Below are 12,678 nucleotides of genomic sequence, written 5' to 3'. Positions count from 1 at the left end.
CGCCTTTTAATCTCGCGCTTCCGGTCGCACGTTTCTCTTGCGCGTGACGCAAGAGTTATCTGTTCCCCGCGCGAGGAAACTAGTACGAGCCACTTTAAAGTCACGAGAAGAATTACAGAGTTTGAGGGTATTATCTAAACTGTTCCATAGACTTACTGTACGATAAAATAAAGTCCTTTGTCCAGATCTAGTTTTATATAAGGGTATATGCAGAAGTTGGGAGCTTCTGCTCGAGCGACCACTTATCTCACCACGTTACATGAAGAACAATCTGTTCGATTACACAGTGTAGCCAATTAGAACATAGTATTTGCTTTAACTTACCCACGTGCGCTGCCAGCTGAATTATAAAACGAACTTCTTGACTGAATGGGAGGGCCGAACGGGAAGATATTTGGCTCGAGGTCATGATGTTCTTTCGTGAACGAGGGCAAAATATCTACCTTCCATCCCTCCCACTCAGTCAAACATTTTATCACATGACCACTAAGTGTTGAAAATTTCAACCTCAATAGGACGATTCCTCTTTCAATACTTTAATCATCGACTGAAGGGCATCTGCTACCCTGGTCCCAAAGGTTCTCTTCTCTCTACCGGAGTACGAGAACTCGGCGCGAAGTGCCGACCGAAGAGCTGTAAAGCAGCGAGCGGAGAGAACCTCTGGTCAGGACCGTTGAGAATCTCAATTTCATGCCATCAAACTTCGGGTGACAGCCATCAATCACGCCCCTTTCCGACAACCAATCAGAATAAAGTATTAAAATACCTCTGGGGGTAGGTGTAGTGTTTTTACTTGTATCTGGAGTGGGGGTGGGGAATATGTTTTGTTTCGTGGCCGTATTTACAATATCTGTCAAAATAATTGCTACACGTGCCAAATGACAAGCTCGCATGTAGTACGAACTCCAACAAAAACCCCGATTAAAATCTACTTCCCTCGGGCAAACGGCTATTGCCGATTTTGCAACGAAAACGTCAAGATAAATGGCTATTCTCAATTGAATATTTTCACCCAGAAGAATCGAGATTTTCTGCGCCGCTTTAGGCTTGTTGTGAACGCCAAAGTTGAAAACAATTCCAAGATCTCACAAGTGCTCCGTAAAATGTGCTACCGGGCTGTCCTAAAGCATGAAAAGGCACTCAGTCAATCCGAAGAATTACAAGAGTTCAGGAATAAATACCAAGAAGTAAACATAGATGTCGGAGAATTGACGTGACGCAAGAGATGTGCGACGAAAACATTTGAACGAGTTCGCAACCCCAAAACTGAAAAGAAAGATTATTTCCACGACTAATGATAGTGCTGAAAGGGACGAAGAAGCTGTATTCGTAGGCAATCGTATTCGTATCCGGTGGAGAGAAGAGATCCTCTGGGACCAGGGTAGGCATCTGCGTCTGCTATCTGAAAAATCTTCACCATTGTAACGTTCATTTAGGCGTCACAAAATATCATTCAAGGAGAAAACACAAATTGGACTATACTCTCCTTACGTCGAATGGCGAGTTGATCAGAAATGTTTGACCACAAAGCTTATTGGCCTTTCGCCTAAAACGAAGGAGACTTATAAGAAAAATAGGTACATTGGAAAATTTACCTGTGCCTCCATGATAACTTCATTAACAACCGAGACGGCCTCGGCTATAACATTTGATGTCTGCTGTATTCTCTCCACAGTCTCCACTTGTACAGCCGACAATTGTTCTACAATGCTGGATTTCACCTGACGTGATGACGTAAAGATTAAGTTATGATGATTGTTATGATCAGCATTTCACCCCAAAGACAATTTTATCTGTGAGTTATCAAGTTTTTCTTTAAAAAAAAATTGATGAGTGTACAAATACTATGATCAAGAATCAGATGATTTTCGGTGTCCATTCTTGCGCACTCCTTATCGGGTGCAAGTTTGCTAACTTGCGGATAATATCTGCGAAATTGATCTTGAAACCCAATTTTAAATAAAATGGTTTTTCAGCTCTTTGTAAATGTCTTCTTAAAATAACTTTCCATTTGATTTTTATGAAATTGGTTAGTGCTCTAATCTAGTGTTTTTCCAGACAAAGGAGTAACGTCGCATTTTCCCTCAGTAGGGGAGCCGTGAGTGGCGAACTTGTACTCTGAGTACGGTTCACTCGGAGGAAATGGGCTCACCCCAACCCAGAGAAAGAAATTTCCCTTGCTGGGCTCAGCCCACTTCAAAATACATTCTTAGCATTCTCGTTGTCAAACATTCCCAGATTTCATTTCGGTCGTTCTGTTACCATGTCAACAAGAGCTGATCGTCCTCAAGAAATCGCATATCCTTTATCCAGCGTTTGATCGTGACCATAGCTAATCTAGATCATACGGAGCCCTATAAGGGACACACATCTTTTTTATTTTAGTGCCACTTTTAGTGCCACTTTTAGTGCCACTTTTTGTGCCACTTTTAGTGCCACTTTTACTGCCTTTTTTACTGCCACTTTTAGTGCCACTTTTACTGCCACTTTTAGTGCCACTTTTTTTGCCACTTTTGGTGCTACATTTAGTACGGTTTTGTTTTAAGTGCGATTTTCACTGTCAGCGTGGTACAAATTGCAGGCGCCACACTCATGTCTTTTACGCCAACGTCTTCCTCGAGCAGTCCTGGTTTTATCCTCCCCTACATGTTCGACAGTCACTGTCGCTATGAAGGTTTGTTCAATATTCCTTATAGCAATTATTTGCACCACGTCAAGGGCCGTGCTACCGAATTATTTGCCTGCAACCAGAGGTAACGCTCTCGCTCGAGACGAACTAATTGAAACATACTTTAACCTTGGATTTGCTGCTCAAGAAATTGTTTTGTTCCTTGCAATTGTGCATGGTTTATGTATTAGTCTGAGACATTTGAAAAGGATTCTAAGGAGGCTGGGTTGTAGAAGACGTCGCTTTAAAAGCGACCTAGATGAAATAGTAGAGGTAGTACAAGGGGAATTAAGGGGAAGCGGTAGTCTTCTTGGGTACAGAGCAATGCACCAGAGACTCGTAAATCATCACGGACTGGTTACTACGAGAGAAGTTGTTCGGCAGGTATTGAAGGTCTTTGACCCTGATGGAGTGGAACACCGATCAAGGCATAGACTTCGAAGAAGGGTCTGCTGATCTAAAGGCCAAACTATTTATGGCATATTGACGGTTATGACAAATTGAAACCTTTTGGTTTCTGTGTCCACGATGCCATAGATGGTTTCAGTAGAAGAATCTTATGGCTTGAGGTAGCATCTTCAAATAACGACCCCAAAATAGTAGCTCAGTTTTATCTTGACTGTGTTAGGCAGTTAGGAGCTACTGCACGCATTATTCGGGGAGACAGGGGAACTGAGAATGTGAACGTGGCAGCTATTCAACGATTCTTTCGTAGGTCCTCTGAGGATGATTTTTCCGGAGAAAAGAGTTTTATTTACGGAAAATCGACCTGAAATCAAAGAATAGAAGTATGGTGGGGACGTTTGAGACAGGGATGCGCAGACTGGTGGATAGAGTATTTTAAGAATTTAAGAGATTCTGGTTTTTACAATGATGACAACGTTATACATCGAGAATGCTTGAAATTCTGTTTTATGGATTTGATGCAAGAAGAGCTACACAGAGTTGTCCTGGAGTGGAATGTTCATAGAATTAGACCATCTACCAATCTGGAATCTCCTTCTGGAAAGCCAGATATTCTTTACTTTCTTCCGGAGCTGAAAGGTGCGCAAGGTTATTCTACCCCGATCGATGTAGACGAAATTGAAATTGCAGAGGATATTTGCGCAACGCGACCACAAGCAAAAGGATGTTGTCCTGCCTTCAAGGATCTGGAAGAAATGATAATGGAAGACGAGCGACTAGACACGCCTACTACCATCGACGAGGCTTGCCAATTATACTTTGCTCTCTTGGACCTTATTGATGACTTATAGTGATAACACACTTTAGCGCGAAAACGTAATGAGCTGTCAAGTAATGGAAAGAAGTCAAACTATCCATCTTTTCTCAGTGTTGTTATTGACTCCGCGTCTGACAGAATGGCACAGAACGTTATCGAAAGCGCTTAGGCATTGGCATATTGCGCAATGTTCTTAAGATAACTCGAAACTTAGGGGAGTTACGTAATAAGTTACTTGAGTGTTCCACTTGCGGAACATTCTTAGACGCTGCACTTTGGTTGGTTAAAATTACTTTTACTTTCAATTACAGAAGTCGACTGAATCAAGCTGACGAGTTCCTCTTAATTTTTCTTATTTTTGGTCTAAACGTATGGATTCAAGCCGTTAGATGATATTCGTGGTCAACCACATACCTTACGTTGGGTTAACCATGTCAGACATAAAAAAACCTAAGAAAAAGAATTCAGTCTGTTTTTGACTACCTACAATGTGTTGAATAAAAGAAAAGAATCCAAGACTACAAATAATTTTAGAAAGAAGAAATGGCTCTTAGATTAAAGGATACATTGTTATGAGATAAAGTCGAATTTCCCATTAAATTATTGATGGGAAATTCGACTTTATCTCATGACAATTTAAGAAACTCCCTGACTTTAAACGCTACCGACCCAGTGACAATTAGGGCGATTACAAGTAATGCCGCTGACCACAAGCATAACATTAACCGAGTTTCTCAGTTCGCGCGTAATCTGTCTTCTCGCGAATTGCTGAAGGATTGACGACTATCCCACCTCCCCGCGGCGATACCCTCCATGCGTGCCTATTTTGCGCTCTCCTCTCACCTCTCTTGTAAAGAATTTGGGCGTTGGGGGGAATGACTTATTATATTAGAACAAGTTGGCAAAGCATTCGGCGTTGTGGGTCTGCTCGCATAGCTCGTCTGAGCAATGTTTCCTTAGAATTCGAACCAATTGCTAAGATCATTGTCGTTTTTAGAGCGGTCAGGTCCTAGTTGTTCAAAGAACGGGTAAGTCGCCGTCCAGCTGACAAAATGCATTACAACTTCTACACATCATCCGCTGGTTGGCGAATCATCTACTGGATAGAGTTATCCGCTCTTTGAACAATCGGGGCCTGGATAATTAAAATTCAGGGCTATGTTACCTGTGGAGTCTCACTGAGATCTACAGATGACGCTTTCAAGAGCGGGCCGTGGCACATCCAACCCCATGGAGGTAAATGTTTGTATATCTTCTTTCCATGGCAGATAAATATATCCAATTTGAACACGATAAATTTTATTGTACTTTCGTCAGTTAACAATGCAACCTGACAGATGACTGTCTCGGTTTTCTAATGTCAAGGTTCGCTAAGGAAAATAACAAAACATTAAACATGTGCAAGTTAAGAAGACGCAGTACAAAGCAAGCTACGTGTAACACCAAAATCATTACATAATATCATTTTGCCACTTTTCTTTGGCCAAAACATTTGTAAACTCTGCGCGGAATTCTTCGTAAGTACCATAAGTGGAAGGCAATTCAAGAACGCAACCACATGTGTGAGCGATTGGGCGCCTTCCCAATCCCTCTAGTTTTGTAAAATCAACATTAATACATGAAACACAAATGGCATCTGCTCCAGTTGTAAACATTAAGAAGGACTTAAGTTGTGAGATCTCTAATCCTCTTATGATGCGTTTCAAGTAATCTAACGCCGAGCGCTCTGCATTAGTGCCCGGTAAAGCACAAAGCATGCCAAGCACTTTCTTTGTAGTTGGCTCTAACGACTGGTAAACACTACATACTCCCTCTAGAGTTGATAATTTACCCTCTGCCAGGGACCCTCTAAAAATGTAATGCCAGCAATCAGCCACATATTGTGCCTTTTGAATGATTTCCTTATGAGCTACTTCTAGGATCAGACTCTTAATGTTCTCTTTGGTTGGAAGACTTCTGCATCCAAAGCGATCCAGCAGTTGAAGAAGGTCTTCATCATCTTTGTCGTCACTATCCCATTCCTCCACGGGTCTACCCAATGCCTCGCACACAACTTGTTCTTCACTTTTGGAAAGGTACTGTTTGAATGAGTGAAGGAGAATGTGATCAGAAACTGCCTTTTCACCAAGCATAGTACTGATCACAAATGCTTTGCTTAGCATCACTGGAAAATACCCCAGATCTTCGTAACCCTTGACAATAATGCGTGCAATGGCAGTCCAGGTGTCGCTCTGAAAATCGTGCCTTATGGAAGGAACCCTCCCCCTTTCTCCGAGCGTACAGGAAACATAGAATTCTTGCCAAAAACTTGATAGGGCGTCTCGGTAAATTCCTTTCAAGTCTTCCCCTCTTTCGTCTTTCCCGTGTCCGTCTACCATAATGACCCTCAGTTTGCAAGTCATAATATCGCCATCAAGGAATTCTGTGAGAAGGTCTTGAAGGACAAGCGATCGCTTCACCCTTAAAGTTCTGGTGATAAAGTTAAAGACCTTAGGTATCACTAAATCTGAGAGGTTCATCGTTTATCTTCTATAACAAGGAACAAGACATGGTACACGAAATAAGTTTACAAAGAAAAATTAAGAAATGAGAAAACCCATTAATAACAGGTTATTCTAGAAAAAAAAATAAAATGAAAAATTGCATATTCTGTTTATTGGGAATTGGACGAGTCAGGTGCATTTGATTTAGCAAGCACTACCCAAGGACTATCCCCCCTTCCCAAAACAGAATAGGTTAAACCTGTAAGAATATTCACTGGTAGTAAAGTATGATACACCTTTCTGCTGAATAACCTAATTTCCCTATGATTGTGGTAGTGCTTTATGGTATACTAAGTAAAGGCATGAGATTTTAAAAATTGAATTTGTACCTCAGCCTTTTAGTGACATCAGCTACTCTACTTCCACTGCTACTATCACCACTGCTGCTATCACCACTGCTTCCGCTGTTGTTTTCGTTACCAGCACTTCCGCCACTGATTTCACCGTTGCTTCCGCTGCCACTACTTCCACCACTGCTCCCGCCGTTACTTCCACTGCCACTACTTCCACCACTGCTCCCACCGTTGCTTCCGCTGCCACTACTTCTGCCACTGCCTCCGCCACTGCTTCTGCCGTTGCTTTCGTTACCACCACTTCCGCCACTGCTTTCGCCGTTGCTCCCCCTGCCACTATTTCCACCACTGCTCCCACCGTTGCCACTGCTTCCACCACTGCTTCCGCCATGGCTTCCGCTGCCGCTTCCACTACTGTCTCTGCTTCCACTTCCCCTGCTTTCTCTGTTGTCAGACATTTCTTGTTCATTTTCCCTGCCAATATTTCCAAAGAACACTGGGCTCTGGACAGAAAGAAATAAACTGCTTTGTTTAAAAAGAAAATTGTTGTCCTGTGATGGGATAATGAACCACAAAAATTTTGCCCATTTTATGGTGACAGACAACCAGACACATTGGCATATGATATGTTCTTAGTCCCTCTAATCTTGACTGTGATTGACATTCCTAATTTGAATGTCTAAACAGACTCCATACTTGTGAAACGTTTTGTTTAAATTGTAATTTTTGTAATTATTTTCATCACCTATTGAAAATTAGGTTTTTACGTCATTGAATGCTTTTAAGCAATGTTCTGTCACAAATTTTTCGTCAATTTTTTGAATGGGAAATGAATTTCCAAGGAAACGCAAATTTTATAACTAACTATATAGATATCTAGATATATAGATTAGAATGCATACGCATCACTAACAGCTTAATTTTTGGGCTTTATTTAACCTGTTGCCTTGCCAATAATGGCAGGTAATGTTGGCGAAAAAGGCATCCTCCATCAGCTGTCCTCTTTCTTCCTTTAGTCTGCAAAAACAAATGTTCTTTAGTTACCTTCAAGGCAATTACCCTCAGCACTTGTCTAATGATTGCTGCAGTTCAGATCTGCATAAATGTGGCAAAACAACAGGCAGTCGTGTAAACAAAGAAAACTTGTGTGCTATGCATTTGTCAGTTTTTTGTTAAGGTTTATATCTGTATTGTAACTAAGTCTAATATATTGTCAAAACACAGCAAAAGTAACAAACCTTGGTTAGCTGTTGCTGAACGTGGGATTCTTGTTCATGTCCACCAATGACACTGAAAGATAAACATGCATGTACTTAGCAAAACAAACAAGTTTGAGAAAAGATTCAGATCTGAGTCACAAGAAGGGTTATAAATAACATACTTAAGTGACTGCCCTCCCCCTCCCCCCCCCCCCCCGGTTAGCTCAATTGGTTAGAGTGCTGGATTGTGTTTAACCTTTACTCAGTGAGGCAAACATAAGATTGTCAAATTTCTTGTCAATTAAGTTTACATAAGACACTGAAAATGACATAACATATTACCTCTCATCGCCATCCAGAAGTTGCTCAGGGATAGTTTCACTTATGGGATGCATAAAGTAAATAGAATCATCAAGAGGCTCCCATTCATTGATTCCAAACCCAAAGAAGGTTACTTCTTCATCTTCAAGACGTGGTGTTGACATAGCCTCACTCATGTACAGTGTAGTGTTTTTTGCTTGCTTTACTGCCTGTGAAGGTAACAACATTCTTCCTGCGTAGTCTAATAGCTGGAAGTGTTCAGGAATAATACTCAAGGAGCCCACCCAGTCATAAACACAAGCCATGCAATCGGATTCACGAAAATTGCACTTCACAATACCCAGAGATACATGGCGAACTTTAATTGCAACTGATATACTTTCTTCACTCTCCTTTGGCTCCTGAGGTATCCTCAAGAGCCTGGCTTGCTGCAACTTGTTTTGTCACTGTACATCTTGTACCTAAATCAACACAGTACAACAGTTAAGCAATCCTCCTTGTGGAAAACCATAGTTTAAGAACAAAAAGTAATGAAATACAGAATGATATGATGAACAAGCCTTTTTCCAGGTTTAGATACAATGAGTTATTTTTTACAACAAACCCATTTCTTTGTTTTAATAAACCACCTGGTTGAAAATTCAGTTAAAACATTGAAGAAATGTCACACAAATTGGATGGAGAGTCAATGTTGTTATTGTAGCTCCTGGAGAGCTATACCATGATTATTACATACTAGGTTGTCTCTGGATATGAGCAGAAGGCCACTCTGAATACTATTGTTTAACAGACCATAATTTTACCTCTTTCATCAACTTTTCCCTTTTAGCCTTGTCAGTAGCCAATGACTCTTCATAGGCAGCATCTTACTCAGAAATGATTTTCCGCCGTTCCTCTAATTTTGTCAGTGTCCGTGACTTGGTCTCATCATCATTCAAGCCAGATTCCTTTCTCTCTTAAGTTTACTGGTAGATGCTGGTTTAATGTGATCTGCTGGTTTTAGAAGGGACACATCATCTAAAATGTTGATCTTTGAATTCAAGTACAGCCTGACTCTACACATCTTGCATTTCTCGACATAACGCTGCAGTGTAAATGCCAAATGAACACCAGAAAGTTTTATTGTTGAAATGTCTTTGTGCTGGAAACTGGCCAGTCCAAATGTCATCAGCTGTTCAGGCCCAAAGTTACTGTTACCATCGGTGAAAAATATGGATTTGGCAATGCCAATGATGTCGTCTTTGTCTGCATTTAGCTTAATTTCAACCTCTCGTGTACCACCTCCCTTGGCCATTCTCACAGAAACAAAACTCTGCTTCTCGGCATCAAAATGCAGCCATCCTAGTTGCACCTTTCGCATCTTTGGTAGAACTTTCCCATCTTTTTGCTGTTTAAGGCTTTTTTTCTGTTTACCATTTTCCAGAACTTCATGTAACAGTGACATTTTTTAGATCTTTTCTTGTCATTTGAGGACTCTTTGGACAATTTCTGTACAAAATTTTTCAAGCTCAGAATGTCTCCTTTCTTGTCAAGTCCAAGAAACACCAACTCATTGTCCTTTGCTTGCATTATGGCTTCCACATCCATCTGAAAATGTGACTTGATGGTTAAATAAATTATTATTGACCGAGGTTTACTATTTGTTACTTACCTTCAATACTAATGACATTTTAATTGAAAATAGTTATTTACTATTCTAAATTTATGTATACACACCTATGGTATCCTTTAAATGTCTTCTTTCCACCTTTAAAATATTTTTATTACCATTTCATTAGGGAGACATTACTCAATTGTTTACCATTGATTACAACAGTGAACAGGAATTACTGAACTTAAATGGTCAATTCTACTACAATATTTTTGTATTTCTGAAAGCATAATTTATTTTAACATCAGCAGGAAAGCAAGCAAACAAGGTAATAATTGTGCTGGTGAGCAGGCACTATCAAGCACGCATTCATGACTTAAAAAGCTATTAATATATGATATAGGAAGAGAGTCATTCCAGTGATATATAGCCCATTCTATTTCTCTTTGTGGGCATTAATAGCATTAAATACCTAGTAAGAATATCTTATAGCCCAATGCAGAAAAGGCAAGGGATATATTCCCACCTGAAACAATTATCTAGCAGCTCCAACTAGTTTTGCTGTTGTTCCCATACCCTGCCAACGGAATTCTGGTTGCTCTACAACCTAGAAGCATGAAAATTGTGGCCAATTTGTTATTGCGGTTACAACTATCCTTCTTGTACCCACAGACAAAGCATAATTCCCCTTTTCATATCTAAAACTTTCAATAATCTCCTGCGTCACTCCTCGTGTTTGTAAGAAATTACAAACCTGTAGAAAAATGAAGAAATCTGTAAACTATGTTTGGATTATACATAATGGAATGGAAGCCCCCAAAAATTACAGTAATCATACCTGCCGGAAAAAAATCAAGCCATTGTTAAAAAATAAGGGTAACTTGTAAACTGGCAACAAAGTCGGGCTTAATAATATTATTGACCATTTTCTTCTATTTTTTTTTTTATTCAAATGCCAAGTGGTTTGCCTGTGGGGGATGGACGCCCCAAGATTTGACTGATATGGCACGGCACAAAACCAGCAGTTGCTTATATTATACACAAAATGTTTGTTAAGGAAGTGAGGACAACATTAATTTATACAACAATGAAAGCGGGACGCCTGATACATTTCAAGACGGGCTGATTTTATTTTCATTCGCATGGTTTGGTCAGCTTATTTGATCCTTACTGCAACGCAACAAGTACAGTTCGCACAATGACCACGAGTGTTGACAGAAACAAACAGCTACGTGATTCAGAAATGCAGAACAATTAACTCATTCCACTCCGCTCAGCCGACTCTTAGAACTTGAATATTTATGAAGATACCATACGATATTAAGAATATTCACGAGCTTACCTTCAAAAGATCGCTACATGTTTCCCACGCTTCCGCTCTCTCCGCCATGTTGTTCCAAAAACAAAACGAGCCTTCGCTAATTCAACCTCGTTCCCAGGCACAAAAAGTGGCACTAAAAGTGGCACTAAAAGTGGCAGTTAAAGTGGCAGTAAAAGTGGCAGTAAAAGTGGCAGTAAAAGTGGCAGTAAAAGTGGCAGTAAAAGTGGCAGTAAAAGTGGCAGTAAAAGTGGCAGTAAAAGTGGCAGTAAAAGTGGCACTAAAAGTGGCAGTAAAAGTGGCAGTAAAAGTGGCAGTAAAAGTGGCACTAAAAGTGGCAGTAAAAGTGGCAGTAAAAGTGGCAGTAAAAGTGGCACTAAAAGTGGCACTAAAAGTGGCACTAAAAGTGGCACTAAACGTGGCACTAAACGTGGCACTAAACGTGGCACTAAACGTGGCACTAAAAGTGGCACTAAAAGTGGCAGTAAAAGTGGCACTAAAAGTGGCAGTAAAAGTGGCACTAAAATTGGCAGTAAAAGTGGCACTAAAAGTGGCACTAAAATAAAAAAGATGTGTCCCTTATAGGGCTCCGTAAGATCATAGTCAATCATGACTTAAGTATTGTGCCAATCGTTTCATCATGGCTTCATCAAGGAAAAATAATCTGTTAACTGATGTTCAAAGATCCATTTTGTCTCGGTATTTTGACCAAGGCATGACTGGAAAGGGTCAAGCCCACATCGATCTCATTGAACAGGCCAGTGCAGAAGCTAAAGTGGCTAAGGAAACTAAAAAGGTAAGACTTGCATTGGTTAAAATGCTTTTATAGATTCCATATATTTATGTTAGATAGTAGCGTAAATATGGAATGTTGCTTGGATCCTTTTCTGTCATCTCGCTGGTAAGGCGTGTGTTTCGGACCCTTTTACTGGTGGTTGCCGCGAATGTCACGCACCGTAGTGAAATCTTCTAAGCGCTTTTACTATTAAATAAATTAGTTATACACTTTTGAATTCGATAAAAACCGATTCGATTTACTATTAGTTCTTTATTTGTTATTGAATATTTAGAATTGGATTGGAAGCGAACGAAAGAGGAGAAAAGCAGCGGCAAGTTCGACTTCGAGTGATCAAGATACCGTACTGTCAGCAAAAGAGCGTAAAAAGCATCCCCTACATACGAGCTCCCACGTCATACAATAACTTTTGTAAGGAGCTGTTCAACAAAGCTAAAAGTTTATGAAATATTCTTCTACGCCATATATAATATTACGAACAAACAACACAGAAGTTAAACACCCGTTTTGAACTTAATGTTTCTTTTCAAAGTGAAATTAATCCAAGCTATGCCTGATCGAGTAGGGTTTTTGTCGTTCTTTAGAAATTGGATAATAGTTTAGAGCTAAACAAGAGAGTAATTAAACTAAACGCTCATGCACACTTTGTATTTAAATTTTAGATCAGTTTCGAAACCTTTCTATGGTAGAAAGACATTCGTTTGCTGCCAAAGAGTGGGCGAAACTC

The 12,678-nt window shown here is 40.2% G+C and overlaps 1 protein-coding gene and 1 pseudogene across 2 annotated transcripts; one reads left to right on the top strand and one right to left on the bottom strand.

Annotated features, from left to right (window-relative positions):
• Positions 1-2,668: 2,668 nt before the first annotated feature.
• Positions 2,669-3,924, top strand: LOC148732559 (uncharacterized; annotated as a pseudogene).
• Positions 3,925-5,169: 1,245 nt separating this feature from the next.
• LOC111334896 (uncharacterized) lies at positions 5,170-9,179 on the bottom strand. Of its 2 annotated transcripts, XM_088758978.1 has the most exons (6): positions 9,050-9,179; positions 8,268-8,455; positions 7,965-8,016; positions 7,666-7,743; positions 6,763-7,229; positions 5,170-6,359 (listed from the first exon to the last, which is right to left on the bottom strand). In XM_088758978.1, exons 1-6 carry the CDS (start codon positions 9,056-9,058, stop codon positions 5,342-5,344), a joined length of 1,812 nt encoding a protein of 603 aa, XP_088615104.1. In that variant the 5' UTR covers positions 9,059-9,179; the 3' UTR covers positions 5,170-5,341. The 2 variants fall into 2 exon arrangements, with proteins under 2 accessions (XP_088615104.1, XP_088615103.1); XM_088758977.1 differs by lacking the exon at positions 9,050-9,179 and having other exon boundaries at positions 8,268-8,557.
• Positions 9,180-12,678: the final 3,499 nt, after the last annotated feature.

The sequence above is a fragment of the Stylophora pistillata genome, chromosome 4 (genome assembly GCF_964205215.1).
Source record: "Stylophora pistillata chromosome 4, jaStyPist1.2, whole genome shotgun sequence".
In the NCBI taxonomy this organism is placed as follows: Eukaryota; Metazoa; Cnidaria; class Anthozoa; order Scleractinia; family Pocilloporidae; genus Stylophora; species Stylophora pistillata.
This window is presented reverse-complemented; position numbering and strand designations above follow the sequence as displayed.

Excerpts from the sequence above, each read along its gene's own strand:
- LOC111334896 (XM_088758977.1), bottom strand. The coding sequence starts at position 8,551 with ATGGCTTGTGTTTATGACTGGGTGGGCTCCTTGAGTATTATTCCTGAA. Across the intron at positions 8,017-8,267 it reads CTTCTGGATGGCGATGAGAG|TGTCATTGGTGGACATGAAC; the intron begins GTAATATGTTAT and ends TTTATCTTTCAG. Across the intron at positions 7,230-7,665 it reads CATTATTGGCAAGGCAACAG|AGCCCAGTGTTCTTTGGAAA; the intron begins GTTAAATAAAGC and ends CTTTCTGTCCAG.